The sequence below is a fragment of the Dermacentor albipictus genome, chromosome 5 (assembly GCF_038994185.2).
Source record: "Dermacentor albipictus isolate Rhodes 1998 colony chromosome 5, USDA_Dalb.pri_finalv2, whole genome shotgun sequence".
In the NCBI taxonomy this organism is placed as follows: Eukaryota; Metazoa; Arthropoda; class Arachnida; order Ixodida; family Ixodidae; genus Dermacentor; species Dermacentor albipictus.
Window position 1 is genome coordinate 173066851 of NC_091825.1, and position 24154 is coordinate 173091004.

The 24154-nt window shown below is 45.9% G+C and overlaps 1 protein-coding gene across 11 annotated transcripts in view; it reads left to right on the top strand.

Moving 5' to 3' along the window:
* Positions 1–24154, top strand: part of LOC135897507 (intermembrane lipid transfer protein VPS13A-like) — a 1023564-nt gene that overhangs the window by 43142 nt on the left and 956268 nt on the right. For all 11 annotated transcript variants that reach the window (XR_011514733.1, XR_011514732.1, XM_070539327.1 and 8 more), the window contains one exon: positions 6384–6513. Coding sequence is in view for 9 of the 11 variants with exons in the window: in XM_070539327.1 (XP_070395428.1) it covers positions 6417–6513 (97 nt within the window). In the remaining 2 variants the exon portion in view is untranslated. Of the gene's footprint in view, positions 1–6383; positions 6514–24154 lie in introns of those variants that run through there.

Genomic DNA, 24154 nt, shown 5'->3' on the forward strand with positions numbered 1-24154 from the left:
TCTACGGTGGTCTACACGTTCAAGAAGGCTCCCGGATCAGTATTCTCCTTAAGAAAGAAGACTGTTGTGACATGCTTCTATGACGCATCACTATACAGTTATCGTTGTCTATGCCTCTTTGCTCCTTCCCTTTCCTACTCTTGAGGCCAAGCTTACAGAAACGCGCCTGGGCCAAACAATAACCGCTCTTTTTGCCACTTGTGCTGTAGCATCAGCAGTAGGGTTGAAAATGAATTCGCAGAGGACAAAGGTAATGCTCAATAGCTTGGCAAGAGAACAAGAATTCATGATCGCCAGTCAGCCTCTAGAGTCTGTGCAGGAGTACATTTATCAGGTCAATTACTCGCAGGACACCCTAATCATGAGAAGGAAATTTACAAATGAATAAAAATGGGTTCCAGTGAATGGCAGACACAGGGTGTCTACCAACCGGAAAACAGGGAAAACCGGGATTTCTCGGGGAACTTGAATAATCTGGAAATACTCGGGGAAAGCTCGGGGAACTTGTTCTTTTATCAGGGAAAATCAGCTGCAACTATTGAAATGGAACAAAAGTTGTGTTAATGCTGGCTCCAGTAACAGAGGAATTGCAACGAATCGTCATTGACGCCGTGCCATCGCAACGAGGTATTTTGCCAGAGTAGTAAACGACTGATTTTCCTGACGCCCGATTTCTCGAACATGCCCGATAATTCGCACGGCTTTGCGGCACCACCACGCACTCCATATAGTCAATGTATATTGCCCTGAATGCAGGTCTAAAATGGGATTATCAAAGCCATAGACTTTCCTACAAAAAGTTTTGTAGAAAACTCTATGATCAAAGCCACCACTGCCGCCATTTTGATTATCTCGCCGCCTCGAACCGGCACTCTCGCACACAGATCCGCTGGCAGCGCCGTAGCCACCACCGCGGCAACGTTAGGCCTAGCTGCTTCTACGTTCGCTATTAAGCTTCTTGCCTTGCGGTGCTGTGTTTTCCATTGAAAAAATTCGGCGCTGTCAGCAATGGCACCGACTCCGCTTTTGTAATTCTCGCGATTGGCTTCGAAGCTCGCAAAGCACAGCGCGTTGCGTAACGCCAGTCTCCGAAAGTTAGCTTTGCCTTAGAACAGCAGTGTTGCGCGGTGAAGGATAACGAGTATGGGAAGGGGCAATTGTCACGGGACACGGTATGTATTCCTTAATTATACACGCGTGCACCCCCGTCTCCTGTCACAGTATGAGCACAGATGTGCCTAATAAGTGTACTGGCAGACCTTAAAAGCTTTATCGGACGTGCCTGTGGCAAATTTAGCCCTTAAGGGCAGTTGAAGACATGCAATAATTTTTCTCGGACTGCCCGATTTTTCGGAAATTTTTGCGGCCCCTAGGGAGTCTGAAAAATTGGATGTTAACTGTACAACTGACCAAGAGGATGCTTCAAATGATCCATGGGGTGAACGCGTAGCAAAAGGTGGATGAAAACAGAAAGGATCGACGCTCTGAGGCATTAATGGGAAAGAAGCGTGCTGCCACCTCTTTGAAGGAGCTTGAGCTCAACAAACAAAGTGTTGGCTGACGCTGAGATGCAGATGTCCCTCATTCAAACCAGAATAAACTTTAAAACAGTGAAACCCAACACTGAGATGTTTTGTACGGGCTGAGAGTATGTGAGGACAGTTGAGGTTGACTTTCCAGCTGCTGAGAGAGAATCTTAGTTGTGACTAAGTTCAGGCCTCATACCGAGAGTTTTCTATCAGTTGATAGAAATAGCTCCTATTCAAAAATATTTACTTATGCATGCATCTCCTTTTCATTCGTATTTGAAAACGTTCGATGCAATTTGGAATGGGCTTTACCATTTTTTTCGCTGTGCCCTCTGTTTTCTTTTTAAATAAAATAGATATTACTCCTTACTTTTCAAACTGGATTAAGTCATTTTTTTGTTTTAACATGCTTCCTAGAGAGTGACAGCATCGAGCAACATGGTTTCAGCCCTTTCTTGACTTAAAACAAAGTTCTGGCTCATTCAGGGAATTTCGCAAAGGTGCTCAGGGAAAACCTGGGAAACTCAAGGAATTTAGAAATATCAATTTGATAGACACCCTGACTGGGAGCTTACCACTGTCACTGAAAAGAAAAGTATACTATCGTTGCATTCTGACGGTGCTAACATATGGGTCAGAAACTTGGAGGTTAGCAAAGAAGCTCGAGAACAAGTTAAGGACTGTGCAAAGAGTGATGAAACGAAAAATGTCAGACGTAATGTTAAGAAGAGACGGGAAGATAGCAGTATGGATCGGAGAGCAGTGTGGATCAGAGAGCAAACAGGAATAGCTGATATTCGAGTTGATGTAAGAGAAAAAAATGGAGCTGGGCAAGGCCATGTAATGAGTACGGCAAATAACCGGTAAACCATTAGAGTTGCTGAATAGGTGCCAAGGGAAGGGAAGTGCAGTCGAGGACAGCAGAAATTCGGGTGGGGTAATGAAACTGGGAAATTCGCAAGTTGGAATCGGCTAGCACAAGACGGGTAATTGTAGATCGCAGCGAGAGGCGTTCGTCTTGCTGTGGACACAAAAATAGGCTGCTGCTCCTTCTGCTGCTGATGCTCATGATAAAAGTGGGTGTTGTCACGCTGACGCCAATTGTCTCTCATCACTTCCCCTTCCAACAACAGAGTGTGATGCCAACAATTTCAATGAGCAGGTTGCTGTTCTTGAGCCTCCGTTTCCTGATCTTGCCACTTTTTGCACAGAACAATGTAACAACAGCAGACTGGCTTCTTTCTTTCTCTCTGCTACCGAAGTGCCGTGTCAAAATCGATTCCTTGTACAAGGTCAACTTTTTTTACAAGAGGAATTATTTCGGCAAGGGCATCCATCTGCTTTTTGCTATCCGCACAAGTTTGTGACATGATGTGCTCTGAGCCATGCACAATGACACTACATCTGGACATATTTGTTTTTCCAGGACCTTGCGGTGCATACAAGTATGTTTTTGCTGGCTGAAGATGCACCAAAATATGACTATGTATGCTGCCAGATGTGAGCTATGTCAATGCTGCAAGCATCTCAACCTATACGCATCTCAAATAAATGCATTTCACCATAACGGTATTTCCAAACGAAGAATAATGTGATGAAAGCAAAATAACACGCAGGGCTCTAGGCAGAATGTACCATAGTTGAATGAGAGGGAATGGCATTCCGTTGCCAAGACGTAAAACGGGTGGTGGACCTTATGCTTTTTGACTTTATTATTTCTGTGAACTGTGGTGGCAAGGCTGATGAGCCAATAATAAGCAAAGAACTGAGCCATTCGTTAGATAAGTGGCTCTGTATCTTCGCTTCACATTTTGCATTCTGGAGCAAACTTACTAACAGAGATGGGTAGTGCCAAAAATTTCTGTACCCGCAAGCAAATTCGTTTTAAGTCTAGGAACTAGAATTTGGATAAAATTTACTTTATGCTTGTACTTCAAGATGTTGCTTAACTGAAGTTATATTATTCCTAGTTGAACCTGGTAGCGCATCCACGTCACAGCTAAATGGATTTTGAAACCTATGCAGATCCTCCTTCCTGGCATCATGATTGGAGAATTGATCGCAAAGTGATGCGTTGGATTCTTGTTGGAAATGGCGAATGAAAATGCGTACTAGTTTCTGCTCTAATCCTTAAGCAAATGCAGAAATGCTCCTTTTTTTGGTTTTGCACCCACTTCTCAAAAATCTGCAGTTTATTCTGAAGCCTTTTATGTCAGTGTACAGGTCATGAATGAGATGTGCCGCTCCTTCCAGTTTCACATTGAACTTATTCATGCGACCGGTGAAGTCAATGCAAAATGCCGATTTCGAGACTTGCTTGTAACTGAACAGTAGTGGTTGGGGGCAATCCTTCTGTGCCAGAGCTCTATTTCATCTTTCAGATTAATTAAATGAGACAACCATCAAACTGCAATGTAATATGGCACATCTACAAACTCGGTATAAGTTGCTTTTAGAAAAATACAGACCACACAGCGATTGAACCCATTTGACCTCGTAACATTAACTGATGAAATATCAGGTATCAAACGTGCCCACATATTTCTCTTGGAAGGCCTGCTTGTGAATCATGCCGTCACAAAGAGAGAAGGGGAAAAGAAAAACTGCTTTGAGAATTCACCAACTTCAGCAGCTTTTAGTCTTTTACCATACGAGTCCTTTTTTTAAGGTCTGTAGAGGTTTATCACTCTTATCATTTCATTTAATAAAGTGTATCATCATCATCATCGTCGTCGTCCTCATCATCATCATCATCGTCATCCCTATCAATTGTGACAGATTTTAGTTTAACCCCTTTCAACCTGTCTGCGGACACAGTAGTTTCCAATGCTCTAAAGTCCTCCCCTATTACTGTACCATGTATCCTGTCGACAGCAGTAAGAAGCTTTACACTCAGGACAGCTATTTGCATGGTGTAGTTTCGCAGGTGAGAAGGTCGCGAAAGCTCCCTGGGACCTGTGTGGCTGGGTGAAATTGAGAAAGCTTCAGCCACTTTGTCTTCTGATGTGGTGGCTGGGACTGGCCAATAGAAGCACCATGTGCTCGTTGTGTGATGGTCACATGAGTCTCCCGATTCATTGGCACTGCCTTGGACAAGGTGGTGTTGTGGCCTGATCTTGGAACTGCAGTGAAACCTGCCCCTAGGAAAAAACTTTATAGTGGAAGGTTTTTTTGAGAAGCCCTGCTTGCAGACAGAGGCACAGCTGAGGCTTTGTGGGTAAAAAAGGCCCGTCTGGGGGCCGACCGTCATGGGATGAACTGCTGCTAGCCACGGGTCACTCGAGAGACCTCGGTGTGTTGGGTCCAGCTCGCGGCTCATAGTTTCTAGACCCCTGGTGTAGATAGATACAGAAAGCCTCTTTAAACTTGGTGCCTAGCGAATTTTTTATAACATACAAAGCTGTCAGTCAATCTTATTGAAACAAGTTTTGTTTTGTGCAGCAATCATTAAAAACATTTAACGCTGTTCCAAATTTCTACTATTGTCTAGCATTGTCCACAGGGTTATGTAATTACGCTAGTTATGCTGAAAGCCCAACCAGTAAAGAGAAAGCTAAATCAGTGAAGGTGTTCTTGCAAAGCTCTATTTTAGTTAATCTTGTCCTAACAGGTTGATTATAAGAAATTAAATGAAGGCTAATGTTTCTTTTTTTTTTTAATTTTGTGCCCCCAGCGCTGGTACTCCAGTGTGGTGTCGGGAGTGTCGAAGTATATTTTCGTATTTGGGCTGCTGGGGCCGAGTAGAAGTTCTTGCCAGCTCAGTCTTTTAGAAAATAAAGTAGTTGATCTTTACTGATAACCTAGCCCAACCTAGCCCAAGCAGACGGCAGTGAACTGGTGTGAGAACTTCAGGGTAGTGTGGCGTCATGCGATTTTTGCTTTTCATACCTTTTCTGGCTAGCCTTTTCGTGCGGTAAAAGTGGCTTGTTTTCGATGTTGCAGAAGGCTAATTTACTAGCTCAGCGCAAATAATTTTTCTCTTTCATGTCTCTTTGAGCATATCTCTGGCAAAACATTTGTGAGGATGTGTCAGTGTTTTTGTAGGTGTTCCATGTGATACATTATGCGAAGAGAAAATTGCGGGTTATCACAGTAGGACTGTGTGGTGGCCAATCGTATGGCAGGGCCAGAAATATAAAACCGAGGCCTCGTAAACGGTCATGTGCACCATCTTGTATAAAAATGAGAAGATCCTCATTATGCAGCATGGTGAAGCATTTATTTTAATCTGGAGAAAAAATTGGCTCTGAACTTTGGCTGATGTTATGCCTTTGGTCTTTGTTTTGTCCCACATGGCTTTGCCACATGCAGAGAATGTGGTTGAATAATTGTGACCTGTAGCATGAAAGCATCTCTGCATGCACTATGTGGTGAACGAAGTCCTTTGCCGACAGTTCTTTAGAGTATAATGTCGCTTTTAAAGGCCAAAATGGGAGAAAAGAATGAACTGTCACCTTAGGCATGGGTGGCGAAGAAGAGACTACTTGTGGCAGGTCCTTTATTAGTTTCTGATTGCGTTGACTGGTGCCCTGCCACTACCATTGCACGCGTATTAGAGACTACCACACTTAGTATTTCGTGTGTCAGCTGAATGTGTTGTTGAACATTCGAGGAGTCTGTATGAATTGGCAGCTTCGTAGACTTTTTGCTATTGTGTGCACAAGCGAACGAAGTCCTGGATACTTCCTTTCATTCAAGATAAAACTAGTTTCACTAAAATAAATGCAATATTGTCGATGTTATATAAGAAAGGTAAAAGTTTCTAGGCAACTTGTAGTAAACGCACTTCTTTGGTGGTTCATAAATGATCACTGTAACGGTAACCTGTCTCCCCTTTTTCTTTTTGTTATCCAGATATGACAAGCCTGTGAGGAAAGTCAATTCAAGATGTTTGAAGGTGTTGTTGCACATCTTCTAAACAAGTATCTTGGGAAATACATCAAAGATCTCGACAGTGAGAACCTCAATGTAGGGATATTTAATGGTGAGTGGCCTCACAAAAGTTTACTGCTGTTGAGATGTGCACCCCCCTGTATTCTTCACCTGTGTGCCATCTGTTCCATGCTGGTCAGCTTGAGAGTGTATGTCACATTCACTTTGCAGGGTAAGAGGTTACAATACAAGCAGCTGGTTCAGCTAAGTATACTTGGAGTGCTTAAAATCGCTACAAGCTTTCAAGGCTGAAACTTCTCGTACCTTTCCTTCTTTTTTTTGCCAATAAGATATTCTACTAGGATTACTGTATTTAGGCAGTTCCTTTACTGAAAAATTCACTTTCATTGGTATGAATGTCCAAAACATGGCTTTGTCCTTCGATGATAGTGTTTCCAGCCTACCTGACAATCAAATAGAATATCAGCATCTTACTCTTACTCTTACCATGTGGGATCTATGATATTCATTGCTGACATGCTATCATGCAAGTGTGCGTGAATGCTCACTGCTGATAAATGTGTCATTTGTGTGGTATACAGTCCAGAGCTTGGCAAAGATACTATCAAATGTATCATGTTACAGGTATAAAATACTGAGGTGATAAGTATTTGAGATACAAGAGGATTAATTGTATTTGATATGATACTTGCTGTATGTATGTTATGATACCTTGGTACATGTACATGAGTTAATTTCTCATTTATAGCTCCACTGTAGAGGCCTCCGGAAGTTCGCAGGTGTTCACTTGCGAATTTCTTACCTCCAACCAGCAGACATCCGTCCTTTCAAATTTAATCCACTAATAACTACAAACTTTTTTTGACATTCTGGCAAAATTCAGGGGCGGGAATCCTGTGCCAATTGTGCCATTTGATACTCTCATAAATTGCTTCGCCAAATTGTGCCAAAAGAGGAAAAATCGCCGAAATTTCTCCACGCTGCGCCAGATCAGCTTTGGCAGCTTTGCCTCCGGCAAGCCTCCGTGAAAGATCGCCAACGGGTGCAGTGCATGGTGTGGTTGGTCTCTGAGGTGTTGCATAAATGTGGCTTTCGTATTCTGGCTGCCAGTGTGTGCCAACAGCTGCTCCCAATTAGGTCCCCTGAATGAAATTATAGTGTATGCACTAGAATTTTAGTACTTTGTACTAAATTTAAAGGTAGTGACCCTCTGTTATCTCTTGCCTGTCTCTGACTGGACTGACAGCTGTGCTATGTGCTATAATACTTCATGCAACAAGTTCTGTCAGATATCATTAATACATGCGCACTCGCTTCCTCGACTGATATTCTGCTTCAAGAAATCCCTGGATGATGAATGCACTATTACATTTCATCCGCAAAAAGGATAACTGTCGCTAGTTTGATAAAACGGTGGGCGCACTTTTTCAGCTTATGTGCGCATTGTGGGGCATTCATGCACTAGTAAGTTTGGCGTCACAGTTACAAATACCGGTCTGGCAAGAGTGCTGGCATTCTTTTCCGCTGATGCTTGATCGCACATGTTGTTATTTCCATCGCCGAATGGTGTTTGCCAGAAGTTCTCTTATGGGCACAAGTTCACCCAAATAAAGTTCATTTACTTCCCAAGTCACCTTGTCCCTATGCCTACGGACAAAAACCGGCACTTCAGCATGACATTTGGTGGACGTGCTTATGGTTCGAACACTCCCTTCAAGCCGGGAAACCAGCTCAGTATGCACCGACAATCACACCAAAATCATTAAGGAAGGGGCCCTGGAAAAATGCGGACGAGCCTTCTGGGGCTGCCCCCAGAGTATGGACTCTTGCGTGACCCTAAATGCTATGTGGAAACCCACCCTGCTACAGCCATGACCAATGCTGCTACGCCCACTACGTTCACTTTTCAACAACCGAAGGAAGCTCCGAGGTGTCATGGCTCTACCTGCGAGGTCTCGCAAGAATGGCTTGACACGTTCGAGAGGGTTGCATCATATAACGGATGGTTAGGGGAGGAAAAGCTGCGAAATATCTTTCTCACTAGAAGCATCCGCTCACATGCGGTTCGAAAACCAGGAACCTACACTGACAAGTTGGGACCTCTCTGGGTCCCATGCAATTGGCATCGACATTTCTGAGTGCCCAATGAAAGGAACAAGCTGAGGCCGTGCTTCAAACCCGGCAGCAACATCACAATGAGCCCGTAGCTACATTCGTCGAGGAAATGCAGAAAATTTTCGGACACATGGATGCCGATATGACTGAGGGAAAGAAGCTCCAGCACCTGATGCGGGCCATGAAGAAACAGCTATTTGTCGGTCTCATTCGTAACCCACCAAAGACAATTGCAGAGCTTGTAACAGGGGCAGCTACCATTGAAAAAATGCTTGAGCTAGGGGCTATGCAGTACAACCAGGACTTGTCAGTTGCACTCGACGCTAATAGCCTCTATGCGACTATTCATTCTATAATTTGGGAAGAACTTCAAAAACTGCTCCCTGCTGCTATCCCACCCGGGGCTGCACCAGAACCTGGGGACAGCATTGCCAACTCAGACAGTCCTAACCCGCGGTGATAACTTACACTGACCCTACCCATGACCAGATGCATCTAGTTGTGTGCAGTCAACCATACGTGCTGTCAACACGCCCCTGTTCTACACACCGTTACCATGACTGCAGCTGCACAGCCAACCTACATCTTATCAAGAAGCCACTTCGAGGAAGTCTGACCTCTGGCGGACACCAGACCGACGCCCATTATGCTTCCACTGTGGGGAAGCCGGCCACGTGCTCCAAACCTGACCTTACCGCCAGATGGGCCTACACGAGTTCACCATCGATACCCCATGCCATCGAGGCCCAGGCCAGCGGCCACATGAAGTTGAGGCCTACCTGAGAGAAACGGAAGGGCAAGCCCAGATTCGTTACAGGTCACCATCACTGCTCTTAAGCTGCCCCCAGTCGCCACACCCAGCGTATGCCTATGGAGCAAGAAGGTGATCCCCATGCCCTCATTGGAGAAACTAACGAAAGCAACATACGGAGGTGACGCTGCTTCCCAGCGAACCCAGCAAGACCCTCCAACTGATATGCCACGAGCCGTCACTACTGCTCTATGAAGCGACGATACTGCACCATGACCTGACGCTGCGACACCACGAACCAATGCCGCAACAATGCCCAACATTGAGGTTTCAGCCCGACGTAGTCATGACCTCTCTAAGCAACACACGCACAGTCGATCACCCATTGACCTTGAAGTCGGATGCCAAGTGCCGGCTTGCAGGTGGCCATCAACGGATGTCAAGTAACCGCACTCATTGACACTGGGGCTGACTATTCAGTGATGAGCAAACCATTTCTGATACAGTTGAGGAAAATCAGAACTGTGTGGGACGGCCCGCAAATTCACACAGCTGGAGGGCATCTCGTAACGCCAACTGGAAGATGCACCGTGTGAGTTACTCTTCGTGGTCCTGCGTACCCACCTGCAACAGCGCTCACGTAAATGATTCTCGGGACGAACTTCCTGGGTAAAAGAAGTGCAGTAATCGACCTAAAAGCAGCATCATTGGAAAACACTGGCTACCAACGCGCTGCACTCACAATGCTTGAGGATACAGTGAGCATCCCGCCCCGTGCAAGCGTCCTCAGATCTGTTGAAATGGAAGAAAAAGCAGCCAGATACAGGATCGTCGAATGGTATGTGCAGTTGGTTCTCGATTGACAAATCTCTGTCGCATGTGGTGTGGTCCATTTACATCGAAGGTGAGCGGACATTCTCATTGTGAACTTCAGTTTCGAGCAAATTGGACAAACGCCAATCGTGCTATCGACACGACCCTGTAAACAAGTTAAAAATGGTGCTGCGCAAAGAAACGGACATGAACAGAAATAAGCGCATGTGGCAGTGCTCTTTTGTGGGGGAGCACTGCCACATGTCCTTATCATATCATATTGTCATATCTTCCTCCATCAGTGCTTTTATGGCTGGTTTAGACACTCTTCTCTTCTCTGATCTGAGTGCATCTTAGCATGTATTTCTGTTTCTGATGCGCATAAAAAATGTTCACTGTTCACTGCACGTCACTTTTTACAGATACTGCCATTGTTCTGCCTTGTCATTTTTCACTTGAGCAAATTCCACTCCTGTAAAGGCCCTTTCTTGGGCTGACAGTATAAATAAACTTTGTGCCGCCCACATCTTCCTTTCCCTCTCGCCGCCATACTTGCGCCATGTAGTCCTCTCTCTGGCAATTACAGTCAACTGCACACGCGGCCTCCAACAACTGCACCTTGCCTTGCCTCACGCGAAGCTCTCGGTCCACTTATGCCGCCACTCTCTCCCCACAACTCCCCCTCCCCTCGAAACGTGAAGCAGTACAGGAAGAGAAGCTGTCGTTCATGGTAGAGCACCAACTGGTCTGCGTGGACAATAGTTTTACGATGTCTTGTAGTAGGGTTACTCAGAATAGTCATTTTCTCCTAACTGCTTGACCACGCGATATGGTCTACATTGCCGCAGTGCCAACTTGGCTGAGACATCCTTGGCAGCATCACTCAAGGTATGACTGTCTATGAGCATGACACCGTTTTTAATGGTTGTTGAGTGCCGATGATGGCCGTAACTCGACTTCTGTGCTTGCCAAGCAGCTGCTTGGATGTTTCTGAGCATACTTGAAGGCCTCTTCAAGGCACTGCTGGAGTTCTGCAGCAAAGGCATAGTGTACCACTGCTGGAGGCTCTGCATCTTCCTTGTCAGGTGTAGGTTCCCATTGGGTCACGTGCGGGTTCCCACTGGCCGTGAGCTTGCAGAGCTCAACGCCGTAACACAGCTAGGCTGGAGTATAACCAATGACTATGCTCTCTGCAGTACGCATGGCAAGGATAATGTTACGTATGTGCTGGCACCAGTCCTTATGTTTGGAGCAGTGTGCTCGTAGGCACTGCTTAATGTTGTCCTTGTGGCACTCGACCATTTATCCTACTGGTCAGTATGGCACAGTGTGACGATCCTTGATGCCGCAGTGTTTTAGATTGCACTATAAAGGGCTCACAAAGAGCTTTCCATTGTCGCTTGTGATGGCCACAGGTGTGCCATGGCAACAGAAAACTGCAACTAAACAATAGAAGATTTTGATGCTTGCCCGTTCCTAGAGGGAAGAGCTCTGGAAACTTAGTGAATTCGTCGGTAATCACCAACAAGTATTTGTGGCCATGAGGTGCAGAAGGCAAAGAGCCGTTAATATAGACACTAAACTCTTCCGTGGGAGCCGGCGCCCACTGACTATTCATGAGGCCCTCAAGCTCCATGAATTCATATTCGCATCTTGCCATGCGCTGCAGACAATGCTGATGTAAACCCATTCTATGTGAAACAATTGTCCTCTTTCAGTACCGAGACAGGACAACTAGGGAGGTTGTAGAGGCTTTCTACATTCTCAAAAACGGTTTTACTTGTGCCAGCCAGCCCTCGATTTCACGCAAGCGAAATTACATATTTCACCTAAGCGAAATAACATTTCTTGACAAAGCGTTTTTAGCTGCTAACACGATGCTATCAGTGCACCCATGAGAAGGGCCTGATTCAGAGCTTGATTCTCTCTTACAATCTCGGAGCGTTAGGTTTTTAGTGTTTTTATGCATATAGCTATGTCGCGATTGAATTTTACAAATATTTCAAACTTTCTGGGAGGATTGGAGTGTGCTTCCGCATTGACGCATTGTGCTTTTGATCAGTGTTGACTGATTAAAACACATGGTTTTCTGAGAATAAACTTTAGTTTGAAGTTAGCGCTCATCCTGTCTGAATGAGTGCTCCATTCATCCTGCCTGCAGTTCCTTTCCTCTGTCCCCATGTTTTTGTTGCGCTTCAAGCCAATTGTACTCAGGGTGTCTACCAACCGGGAAAACCGGGAATTCTCAGCGAATTTGAATAGTCTGCAAATACTCAGAGATAACTCGGGGAATTTGTGCTTCTATCAGGGAAGATTAGCTGTAACTTTATTGAAAGGGAATGAAAGTCGTGTTAATGCTGGCTCCAGTAACAGAGGAATCGCCACGAATCATCATTGACGCCGTGTCATCGGCACGAGGTACAGTGGAATCTCGATGATACGAATCTCATGGGGTCACGAAAAATATTCGTATTAGCCGAAATTCGTATCATCCAAACAATTAAATCTAGCTAAATTAAAAAGTGAGAGGTGAATTCACTCAGGCACACGTACGTAAAAAGCATTTATTTCTTGGAGGAGAAGTCTCCGATGTCCTTCTGCTTCTTTTTCTTTGTCAGGTCAATTAGTAGACATTGTTCAAATCCATAAAAACGCGTGCACGTGTCGTCGCTGATTTCATCTGTGGCCATAGCACGCCTCAGAACTTCGAGCGCATGCAGCGTTTCAGCCGCCGGTGGTGGTCCTTCGCCGTCGCCCACGTCAAAGACAAGAACGCGGCTAGAAGCACAGCATCCACTCCGTCCGATGGCACGCGGAAAAGGAAGAAAAGGAGGAAAGGCAACAAAAGTGCTACCGCTTCAAACTCTCCGCACCCAGTCGCGCCCTCCGCGCTGTCTGCCGCCAAGTCCGCGCCTCCGCACCAAAAGAGACAGGGAGAAAATGCGTAACTGCGCGCTGTTCTCTTTCACTGCCGTCGGTGGGGCTCGCAGTCGTGTTCGTCCGTGCACTGGAATGGTGCCAACTGTGGCCTCTTCTCCGCGCAGCGGTGCAACCTCCTCCCCTCCTTAGCAACCGGCGCGTCGGTCGGGGGCGCAGCTGCGCATAGCAATTGTGACGTCACACAGTAGCGGTAGAATAAGCGCGCGGGCGTCGGCGGTGGCAGCTGCACCGGCGCTCCTTCGTCAGACGTCTCGTTGCAGTCGAGTGAGACACGTAGCGCCGAAGCGGCCCAGTGATTGCGCGAAAAGCGGTTCTAGAAGCGGCAGTGGACGCCAGATTCCCCCAACATCAAACGCCAGAAGAACAAGGAGCGAATGCGCGTGCGACGAATGAACATGTCACCAGATGCGAAAGCAAGGGAGGCAGAACGGAAACGCCAACATCGACTGATTAGATCGCCGGGTACTAAAGGCAAGGAAGCAGAACGCAAGCGGCAGCAGCGACAGGCGATATCGCCGAACACCAAAGCGAACGAATTGGAGCGCAGACGGCAGCAGCGACCGGCCATTTCACCGAGCAGTAAAGCCAGGGAAGTGGAGCACAGACGGCAACAGCGTGTGGCCTTCACCAAGCACACTTTCAAATTTCGAAAGTGTCTTCAGTAATATTCGTATCAACTGATGCGGGTCGAAAATTGATTCGTAACAACCGTTCTCTAGCACGTTGGAAAGTAATGGGGCTCGACCGGGACCACAGAAAAATTCGTATCATCCAGAAATTCATATTAGCCGTGATCGTATCATCGAGATTCCACTGTATTGCCAAAGTAGTTAATAACCGATTTTCCAGATGCCCGATAATTCACACGGCTTTGCGGCACCACCACGTACTCCATATAGTCAATCTATATTGCCCTGACTGCAGTTGTGCAGAGAGCCAGGCCATCTTCTTGGTTACCATCCATTCTCATCCTGACCAACGGTGAAGATTTTCTGGGCCATGGAGGAGCTGTTACATTAGGCCAGTGGGGGCAGCGATTTTTGAACCTCTCCTGTTTTAGTGAGACGAATCGGTTTAACGGCTACGGATTTGATGGCTGACACTTGGTCAGCGACCAAAATGCTGAGATCAAAGAACTCCTGGGAAAGCGCATTCTACGCCGCGTCATTGGGATCGCTGCTAGTTGCCAAAGCTAATTGACAGATGACCCAGCTAATCGCTAGGCCATCTGTCATGTGTAAGAGGCATGTGGCACAGAAAAAAAAAAACGAAGAGGACGATGTGCACGTATTGGTCCAAACGGCATGAGCCCTCGAGGCGTGTGACCTGAGCTGTGATGAGAGAGAAGTGACGCAGAGCTGGCATTATTGACGTGGCTTTGGGCCAAGAAGGTTGTAGCGTCAGCATCGCACTGGTGACGAAAGCCATGGAGGTTTGGTCAAGTCCTGGCCATCCAGGGTGTGGCCGTCGACCTCGGCGACGTTCGAGTGAGGCTCCTTGTACGTGCTGCTGCCTCTCACGGCAGTGCTGGGCACTCCAGGAAGGATCCCCTCCAGAGGCAGACCAGCACGTACGATAGTCCCCGGGGCATCTTGTCGGCACTCGAAGAAGTAGCGGCGGAACCCGGAGTTAGGCCTAACTAGTAAGGCCAGAGTGCCACGTCAGCGACAGAGTTCGGGACATCAGCATTCGAGACGGACGAGTTGACTGGCCAACACCAAGGCAGCAGCACTTACGGAGTCAGCGGGAGCATCGACTACGATGAAGATCTGACACGCACCAGACTCTGAGGATACGTGCGACGACAAAACTCTGTAAGAACGCTCCTTTACAGTGTACTAGAAGGTTTGTAGTGGGCTCAGAGGAGGGCGTGGCCTGGTGTGTTGCATGTTGCCGCTGAGAGGTGGCGCGGCAAGAGGTTCCTCTTGAAGCTTCGCTCCGGTAGCTCCGGGGCACAGCGGCTGCCTAGCAGGCGGCGTTACTTTTACCATTTCACTTTCAAGTAGAGTGCCGGTTTCTGCACTGCTGACCGGGCAATTATTTGTAGGGTATCTCGCCACTTTGGCAGGAATAAAAAGTGTGATTCTCCGGACCACTGGAGATGGCTCGGGAAAGATTATACGTCATTCCCGCGATGATGTTAAATGTCTGCCCAATTTGTTTTTACAATCATTACGCTTCGACGGGAAGCTTAATTTGCCTATGTCAATGCCACAGCCTAATCATGTGCAAAGGGCTGACCCATTACCTTCATCATCCCATGTGTTTTAACCGCTTCGAGCTTGATTGTTAAACTGCCGTGGTACATTACACGGCTGCAGGAAAGTAAACTTGCCATGCACTCTCATAGGCTCGGAGGCCAGTTTGTTCAGTGATTATGGATATGCAATCTCAAATGGTTTGTCGACGGCACTCTTACTTGCTCTCCTTTACAAGCCCATTTCCTTACAATACAAAGCATGGGCAAGTTCACCGAAACAAAGAGGCATTTTTTCAGGGCATGTATACATACTTTATTTTTATCTTATTTATTTATACATACTGCAGCCTCAATGAAGCTATTGCAGGAGTGAGACGAACAGCAAACATACAAACATTTATAACCAAGCTTGCGTGAATTGTTTCTGTGGTAGTGAATGGATGTCACCTGGTAATGAATTCCAGACTTCAATTGTTGATGTAAAAAAATCTGTATTTAAAAAAATTGGGGCGGGCAAAAAAGGTTGAGATATTTAGACCGTGTTGACTCCTCATAATGAGGGTTTAGAAAAAGTCAAATAGTTATCTAGAGAGGAAAGACGAGGAGAATCGATTAACATGTGGAGGAATTCTAGGTATTCAAGCTTGCGATGCTCTGCAAGAAGAGCGATACCAAGTAGGCGAAGAGAGTTAGATGGCAAAAAAAGTTGTCATATCTCCTATGAACAAAACATGCAGCGCCATGTAAAGGACATGGAGACAGTTTTGGAAAAGTTTATATTCATTGGCCATGCTTTGGACCAGTTACAGAAGTCAGCGAAAGAATTGTTAAGGTCAACGTGATCAGTTGGGGATTCAATTGCATGATATAAATTGCAATCGTCTGCAAAAAGCCGTATTTTAACTAAGGTAGGTAAGGGGAGATCATTAATATAAAGCGAGAATAAAAGAGCACCCAGTACTGAGCCTTGGGTCACCTTTGATGAAACGGGCATCAAGGGTGAGCTAGTAGAGTTGAAATGTACATATTGCGAGCGCTGGGAAGGAAAGTTCGATACCCATACAATGAAGGATGAATTTTTTCAGTAGAGCAAACAGCTTTGCATAGTCTATAAATATAGCATCCATCTGGTCACCTATGTCTAAAGAGCTGCTGATGTCGTGAATGAATTCTCTGTCAGTTGTGTTATAGTGCTGAGACCACATCTAAAACCATGCTGGAAAGTGCATAAAAATTTTGTTAGCTTGAAGAAATTCCATAATATGTTTAAAGATAATGTGTTCGAGTAATTTACATGAATGTGCTGTTTTAGGAGATGGGCCCATAGATAACAGTTGAATGTCACCTGACTCGCATAAGGCAAAAATTGAAGCAAGTTTCCATGAGTGCGGAAGGATGGTGGTTGAGAGAGCTTTTCTTAAGAAAATTGTTATATATCTGCTGCACCAAAGAGAGTTAGCTACTTCGTGTGCACTCACTTTCACAGAAGTCCAATCAACACCAGGAGCATTAAAATCGCCCATGCATATAACATTGGATGAAGAAGTATTGTAACTAGGGATATGAAAAAATTCACTTAGTAGATTGTGTAAATACCCGATTTTAGAATCAGGTGGACGGCAAACGACCCCTATAATCAAAGACATATGTTCAAGTTTGATTTTACACCACAAATACTCAGTATCAGGCGTGGCAGGGAGTACAGGAAAGGGGAGATCAGATTGAAGAAATAGAGCAACACTGCCTCCTCTCCTGAATTTTCTGTTTTCCCAAACCTCTTTGAACCCAGGGAGGGTTACTTCAGAATCATGCACACCATCATGTAACCAGGTCTCGGTAGCATAGATGATATGTGGCGCGTAAGACGTGTTTTAGAGTAATAAATACAGCACATCGATGAGGCGCATCTTGCAAAAACATAGCAGAACACCATGCAGAAGCCAAGCAGCATCCAAAATGACCATTTCCCCGCCCTCCCTCATGTTGTATATTGCAGCGGAACATTGCTCAACACTTTCTTGCTGTTTTTGTGGGAGTTTACAAATATGCTCATTGAGTACTTCTGACACAGAAGCATTAAATGCCTGCATCTTCTCCATGTTGTCGTGTAATGAAGACATCCGTGAAAGAAGGCGTCTATTAAGCTATGCAAAACTTCTTAACTTTTTGGGCCACATTTTGTGACATCCTGGCAGATGCACGCCAAACCCTGGCCTTTCTGTTCAAAAGGACCTTGCATAGATTCTTCCAGTTGATGTACTGCCCTCCTGCGGAAAGAACATATACCCAAATTAAATGAGAGCAGAAAGAATGTGAAGTATACACTTATAAATTACCAAGAAAGAGACCAACAGTCATAAACGCCCTGGCAAAGCAGCATGGAAGTATTCATACATAGCACGCCTCATTATAAACGCCTCTGCTAGTTCTCTTAGCGAGCCCCACACATTCTAACACTCTTCTGCAATCACATTCTGCTAATGCCATTGAGAAATCATGTGGAGACAATGAAATGCTCAGAGTGATGCCCACCTTTGGTTTCCACTTTGCTGTGACAGTTGTTGTTGAAGTACATCCCGTGCCTGAGCTTCAGCTTGCTTTGAATTCCTTTTGTCAAGAAGCATGAATAATTCTCTTGGGCATTCAGTGCTCTAATGCAGAGTTCAAAGGCTTCTACTTTCACCAGAAGGTTCTCTGCTTCTGTCTGGGTGGTTAAGCAATGCTCTTCAGCCAGTCTTTCCCTGAGATTGACTTTGCATAAGCCATCTGGATGCCAGTCAAAGACAAACATTAAGACTTTTTCAGATGTGACGACAGCACTATTGCACAAAACTGCCGTACAGTAAAGCACCCCATCAAGTTCTGGGAAGTAGTGCGTGCTCTAGTACATAGATAGAGTCTTGAGATGAAATAGGAAGGCCAAAGGGTGATTTATTTCCTCTGGGCCAGCTGCTGTCGGTGGCGTCGTCTCAGTGTTGGAAGTGTTGACACTCATGAACATCGGGTCAGGAGCATCAAGCACGAGGCCGTCCCGGCTTTTCTTGCTTGCTGTGGCTTCATTGTCAAGTCGTTTTCTCTTGCTTATTGGCTTTGGAGTTGGTTTCGACAGGTAAGCAGGTAGGTTCGGGAGAATCGTGGGGATGGCATCTTCCGATAGCAGGGGCCTTCCACGAGGAATACGTGTTTTTTTGCAATCAATCATTAAAATTAAATTATGGGGTTTTACGTGCCAAAACCACTTTCTGATTATGAGGCACGCCGTAGTGGAGGACTCCGGAAATTTCGACCACCTTAGGTTCTTTAACGTGCACCTAAATCTAAGTACACGGGTGTTTTCGCATTTCGCCCCCATCGAAATGCGGCCGCCGTGGCCGGGATTCGGTCCCGCGACCTCGTGCTCAGCAGCCGAACACCATAGCCACTGAGCAACCACGGCGGGTACAATCAGTCATGTGCACATAGTTTCTGATTATGTATCGCAGCTCGAAATGGAGCTCGCAGACCACAAATGTCTGATCCAATACTTTATCTGCACAGTGCAAATTCCTTTCCCCCTGCTTTCTTCGTTCTTCTCGTGAAACATTGAACAAGGACACCTTCGGTGCGCCTTTCACGTGGCTGTACCCCTTACGGCACCCAGGCGCAAAACAACAGTTGCGGCGATGGTTAGTCATTTTCGCCTACCTGGGACACACATCTGTGACGTTGGTGACACGCGGAGACAGGCACTACATGGAAAATAAGCAGGCAGCAAGCAACCAAGTCACAGACATCTGACCGTCAATGCAGCAGAGCACAAAGAAACACCACATGCGAGGCGGAGCAGGCGACTGGCAAGTTCAGCAGGAAGCTGATGCAGCGCCTCTAGCGGGTGCACTGGCAGGCGACAGCAGAGGCTTCAATACTCTGTAGCTCTTTTCTGATAGCGGCGCAGCCATAGGCTAGGGTTGCCCGACTTTCGCATAGAAAACGCCTAGAACTATCGCAGAGGGGGAAAGGACATGTTTGGGTTACATAAGTGCTACCATTTCTTCATTGAGTTTTGTTTGTAGTCAATTGAGTTTTGAGTTTTCGAGTTTTGAGTCTAATTAAAATCTGTTTGCTGTGCTGCCTTGCATCTTCCAACCCCACCTCTCATAACATCCACATGCCCCTGAGATCGGTGACATGCGACATCATCCTAGGAGCCAGGACGTGCTAATGGAGTCAAGCATGACAACTTCTATCTACGAGGGTCCCCTCCTTTCTCTGGGGGTTCTCCAATGGCGTTCCTGCGCCGGCTCAGGACTGCGCGTTTGTGCAGTATTGGGGGCTGCCGGAGACAGTTTCCAATAACTCGGAGCAGTACTGTGTTCTCTTGCGTGCATAGCGCTCGCTAGTCTTCTTTTGCAGAGTTAGTGTGTGCACAGTGGTGCTCTTGAGTATGTGAGGTGACAGCTGATGCGGCCCTGTGTCTCACTAAGCTCAAACCTGCATTGGTTGATACTCCCGCGAGTTACCAGAACCCCACATCATTAACAACTCTCCACATATGATCCAGCTTCTCTGATGCTGAGATCAGCACAGGTATACCATACCTGCCAGCCATCCTTCTCAGGTGGTCCTACAGGTGGTGTAGCCTAGTCTTTAAAGTGAAGCTTTCTTTGCCTACCATCCCATGGCTTGGCCTTTAAAAACTGCGAAAGCATTAATGCCCTATTGAATGCTGCTGAGCGGTTCTTTTAGTTTTGCTCTACAAGTAATATACCATAGCAGTACGTGCTGCCCGAGCCAGCAAGCAGCAGCAGCCTGTGGTGCCAATGCTGCGTGCCACCAACGTCCTGCATGACAAGATACTGAGGAAGCAGCGGCTGCCGCCAAGGCCGACAAATTTGCGCAGCAGCTAAGCCCAGTGAAGATGAGAAAGAGACGTGGACTGTGCACCGGCTTACGACAGTGAGAGTGAGGGTGACGTGGCATTGCAGTGATGCCTTCTCCCCTCACACAACACCTGGTACGCTAGCGTGACAGCATGGTGTCTGCTTTCTCCCGCTTTGCCCTGTTGAGGCACACTTGGGACATGGAATCGCAGCCAATGCGAATTTACCTGTCGTTTCTCTGCTACAGACTACAGATGTCGGCTTTTTCACCTCATGGGCCATTTAATGCTCTCACATGAAAAAAAAAAAAAAAAACATCCTGCTCCAAGCTTCAGAATTCTAACCTTGGCCCAGCAGCGCAGCAGCTCAATGCTTTATATAAATGCGATATCGAATTGCTCTTACATTTCTATTGTGCCAACATCAACCAGCCCTTTCAAATGGTCACCTCATGTTTATTACGATGTATAGGGGTAGTACTCAAGTTCGTGTGTGTGCACCGGACCCTTCTCTAGATCACACCGTGCCAGAAGAGTGGCAGTTGCCCGCTAGCACTTTTGCAGCAGCCCTAACAGTCAGATGTGTGACCCCTAACCCGCGGTGCGCAGTGAGTCGCAACCATGGTGGGTTCAGGCCAGGGGGGCAGGGCGAGCCTTTAAATTAAGGAGTTTATTCACCCTAGTTTCTTATACCAACAAAGGCAACGAACAAACACAAAGGAAACCACAGCTGCGGAGTGTTCCGCATGGCTGACATGACAAACCACACAATTGGGGGTACCACACAAGAGGCTGATAAGGGTTCAGATCGCCCAGCGTAGATCTGCGCTCGAGCCCTGGGGCGTTCAGTCACTCACGAAGGCCGGGCACTGCAGAAGGATGGTGTGCGGTGGTCTCCACAGCTGAATTGAGTTGCAGCCAGTCGCAAGCTCATTATCCGAAAGACAAAGAGGCATTGGGGGAAAAGCGCCTCTCCTTGAGCGCTGAAGTGGAAGTGTTCCTGGTTCCAAGAAAGGGGAGAGGAGGGAACGGGGGTGCCTTGGCTGCAGCATCGCAGCCAGGCACGAAGAGCAGTGGGAGCGACGAGACATACCCTCTCCCTGCTACCCTCCACTAGTGAGCATGCGATCATTATGTGATAACCGCGCGGCTGCTACGAAGATATCGGAATGAGCATGCATTCCCACAGATGATGATTTCCATATCGACGTGTGCATAGTGCAAAAGATGAGGTCTGAAGGAAGAACCCAACACAGGCGGTGACTTCAACTGATCTTTATTTGCGAAATCGCCAGAACTGTGTACATGACCAAAAGTAATGAGAAATTACTTTTGCATTATGTCACACGTGAACCTCTATTGCATCACAGGGAGAAACTTGATTTCATTATTGGTGAGGGCAATAGACGGCATGCTGATGCAAAAGTCACCCAGCCGCTGTATCTTGTTAGCCTCTATGATTTCACGTGTAAGTTGTTCTTGGTGTTTGGAGGTTACGAAGCAGTGTTCAAATTCAGTCACAAGGGCAGTATCTGCAGTGAATGCCAAGATTACCTTGCACGTCGGTGTAAACATTGTAAAAATTCTCTTTCAATCGCTCATTTAAACATCTGCCTGTTTGGCCAACGTATTTCTTTCCGCAAGTCAGGGGAATCATGTAAACCACACTAAGGACGCATGCTCCAAACCGCTTCCTAGGGTTAGTAGTGCAAATATTTCGTCGTGTGGCATGAGCATTCACGTGCCTGCAGAGCACTGATAATTTTTCTGGGGCAAAAAGACAAAACAACTTTTAACATCTACTTTACTGCCAATCTTCTTCAAGCTGGACGATATCTTGTGCAAGTAAGGGAACACTGTGACTGGCTTATCGTCTCCGGCAGCGCAGTCAGCTGGTGCTTTGTCTCCAAGCTTGATTTTCTTTAATATCTTCTCTGCTACAGAAACTAACAAAAGCTCGGGGTATCCAGCATACGTTAGGCAGGAGGCCTGCGCCAGGAGAGTGCGTGTTAAAGAGTGGAAGCAAGACTTATTTAGGGCATTTGTGAAGTGAAGATTTACAATGCCCCCTTTAACCAGCTAAGAATGGGCCGACAGATAAGTCAAAAGTGGCTTATTCCCTCTGGGCTCGTACATTCAGCACAAGTGATCTCTGGAGATACTAAGTCGCAAATCTAAAAACCCTAACGAGTCATCTACCGGTAGTTCGTGCGTCAGGACAAGTGGTGACAAACACTCGTTGAATTGGCAAAGTACATTTGAAACAGCAGGCTCCAAACCTTGTCCTTAACATGCAAAAAGTAACAAGAAGTCATCCACAAAACGGAAAACTTTTATAACTCGTTTTTTGCGCTGTGCACACATGTCAATATTGAATCTCAATTTGTCAATTCTCAATTTGTCAAATTGTCAATTTTCTTTGCATGCCCCCCTCACACAATTCTCCTATTTAGAGCCTGTGAGTATATTGAATAAATAAATAAACAACAACTTAAGCGATTGAAAAAAAGACGCTGTTTAACATCAAGCAAACGAAGAACAACAACAACACTCTGGACGATCAGAAATGTGCACGACTCATTGAACTCCTGGCAAAGAACTGCAAACGCATGTATACCTATAAACTGTTTGCAAGGAGTGAGAATGACGACAGTCAAGTCACATGGTACAAGTGAAACAATGTGTGTGCATAACTGCGGAATCATTTTTTAAAATGTTTCTCTAAATGATTCCAGATTATCAATTTCAACAATGTGGCTTGGAAGATCATTCCAAGCTGCAATTGCCATAGGTAATGCAGATTTGTTAAATGCATTTGTGTGGCCAAACACATGTGTGAAACTGTGTGCGTTATATGAGCGGCGAGATGTGCGAAATGGGCAGGAAACGGGTAATAAAGTTGCGTATTGACTGTGAGTGATTTTGTGCAGTAAGCAAAGCAGAGCTACCGTCCTTCTAGATTCAAGAGATGTGAGTGATGGGTTTTCTTTATGGCAGTAACGCTAGAATGCCTACTGTAATCTTTCGCGATGAAATGGTGCGGCACAGTTTTGAACAGATTCGATGGATGGATGGATGCGAAACTAGAATTTATTAAATATTTCTGATGTGGCGACCAGGTGGCAGAAGCGAATTCGAGCGAGGACGAACAAAGGTTCTGTACGCTGTTTCCCGAGTGGCTGAAAGGGTTTCACGTAGGTTTCGTTTGAGGTAACCAAGTGTGCTAGATGCTTTTGCTGTAACATGCTTTATATCCGCCTTCCATGATAAGCTTGTTGTAATATGGATACCGAGATATTTGTACAGGGGGGTGACAGTAACAGCACTGTTATTAAGTGAGTAAGTGTTAAGAGAGTTAGTTTTCTTTCGGCTTATGGTTATTAATCTGCATTCTTCTTTATTTAGTGACATTTGCCATAGCATGCACCAATTTGTAGTTTTATCTAGATCTTTTTGAAGAACGATGTGGTCGTCGGGTGTCTAATTTGGCGATAAACTACGCAATCGTCGGCAAATAATCTGATTGCTGATGTTATGTTGGATGACAAATCATTTGTGTAGATGAGAAACAATAACGGACCCAGCACGTTACCTTGAGATATACCAGATGACACATCACCAAAGAAAGATGAATGATTGTCAGTAAACGTAAACTGTGTGCAGGATGTGAGGAAGTTCCTTATCCATGATATTGTAAGGCTGTCTAAATGTAATGATGATAATTTGGCTGTCAATCTAGTGTGGAGAACGCGATTAAAGGCTTTGGCAAAGTCATTAAAGATACTATCAATCTCGACATCATGTGAATAGCTCGTTAGTGAATTCGATTAGTTGAGTCTCACAGGAAAGTCCTTTACTAAAACAGTGTTGCTTTGGATAGAAGAAATTGTTAGCTTCTAAGTGCTGCACAATATTAGATGCTATGACATGCTCTTGTAATTTACATGGAATGCGTGTTAATGATATTGGTCGGTAATTACTTATCTTGCTTTTATCACCAGACTTAAAGATGGGTATGATTTTCCTGATTTTCCAGTCACATGGTAGTTCCCTTG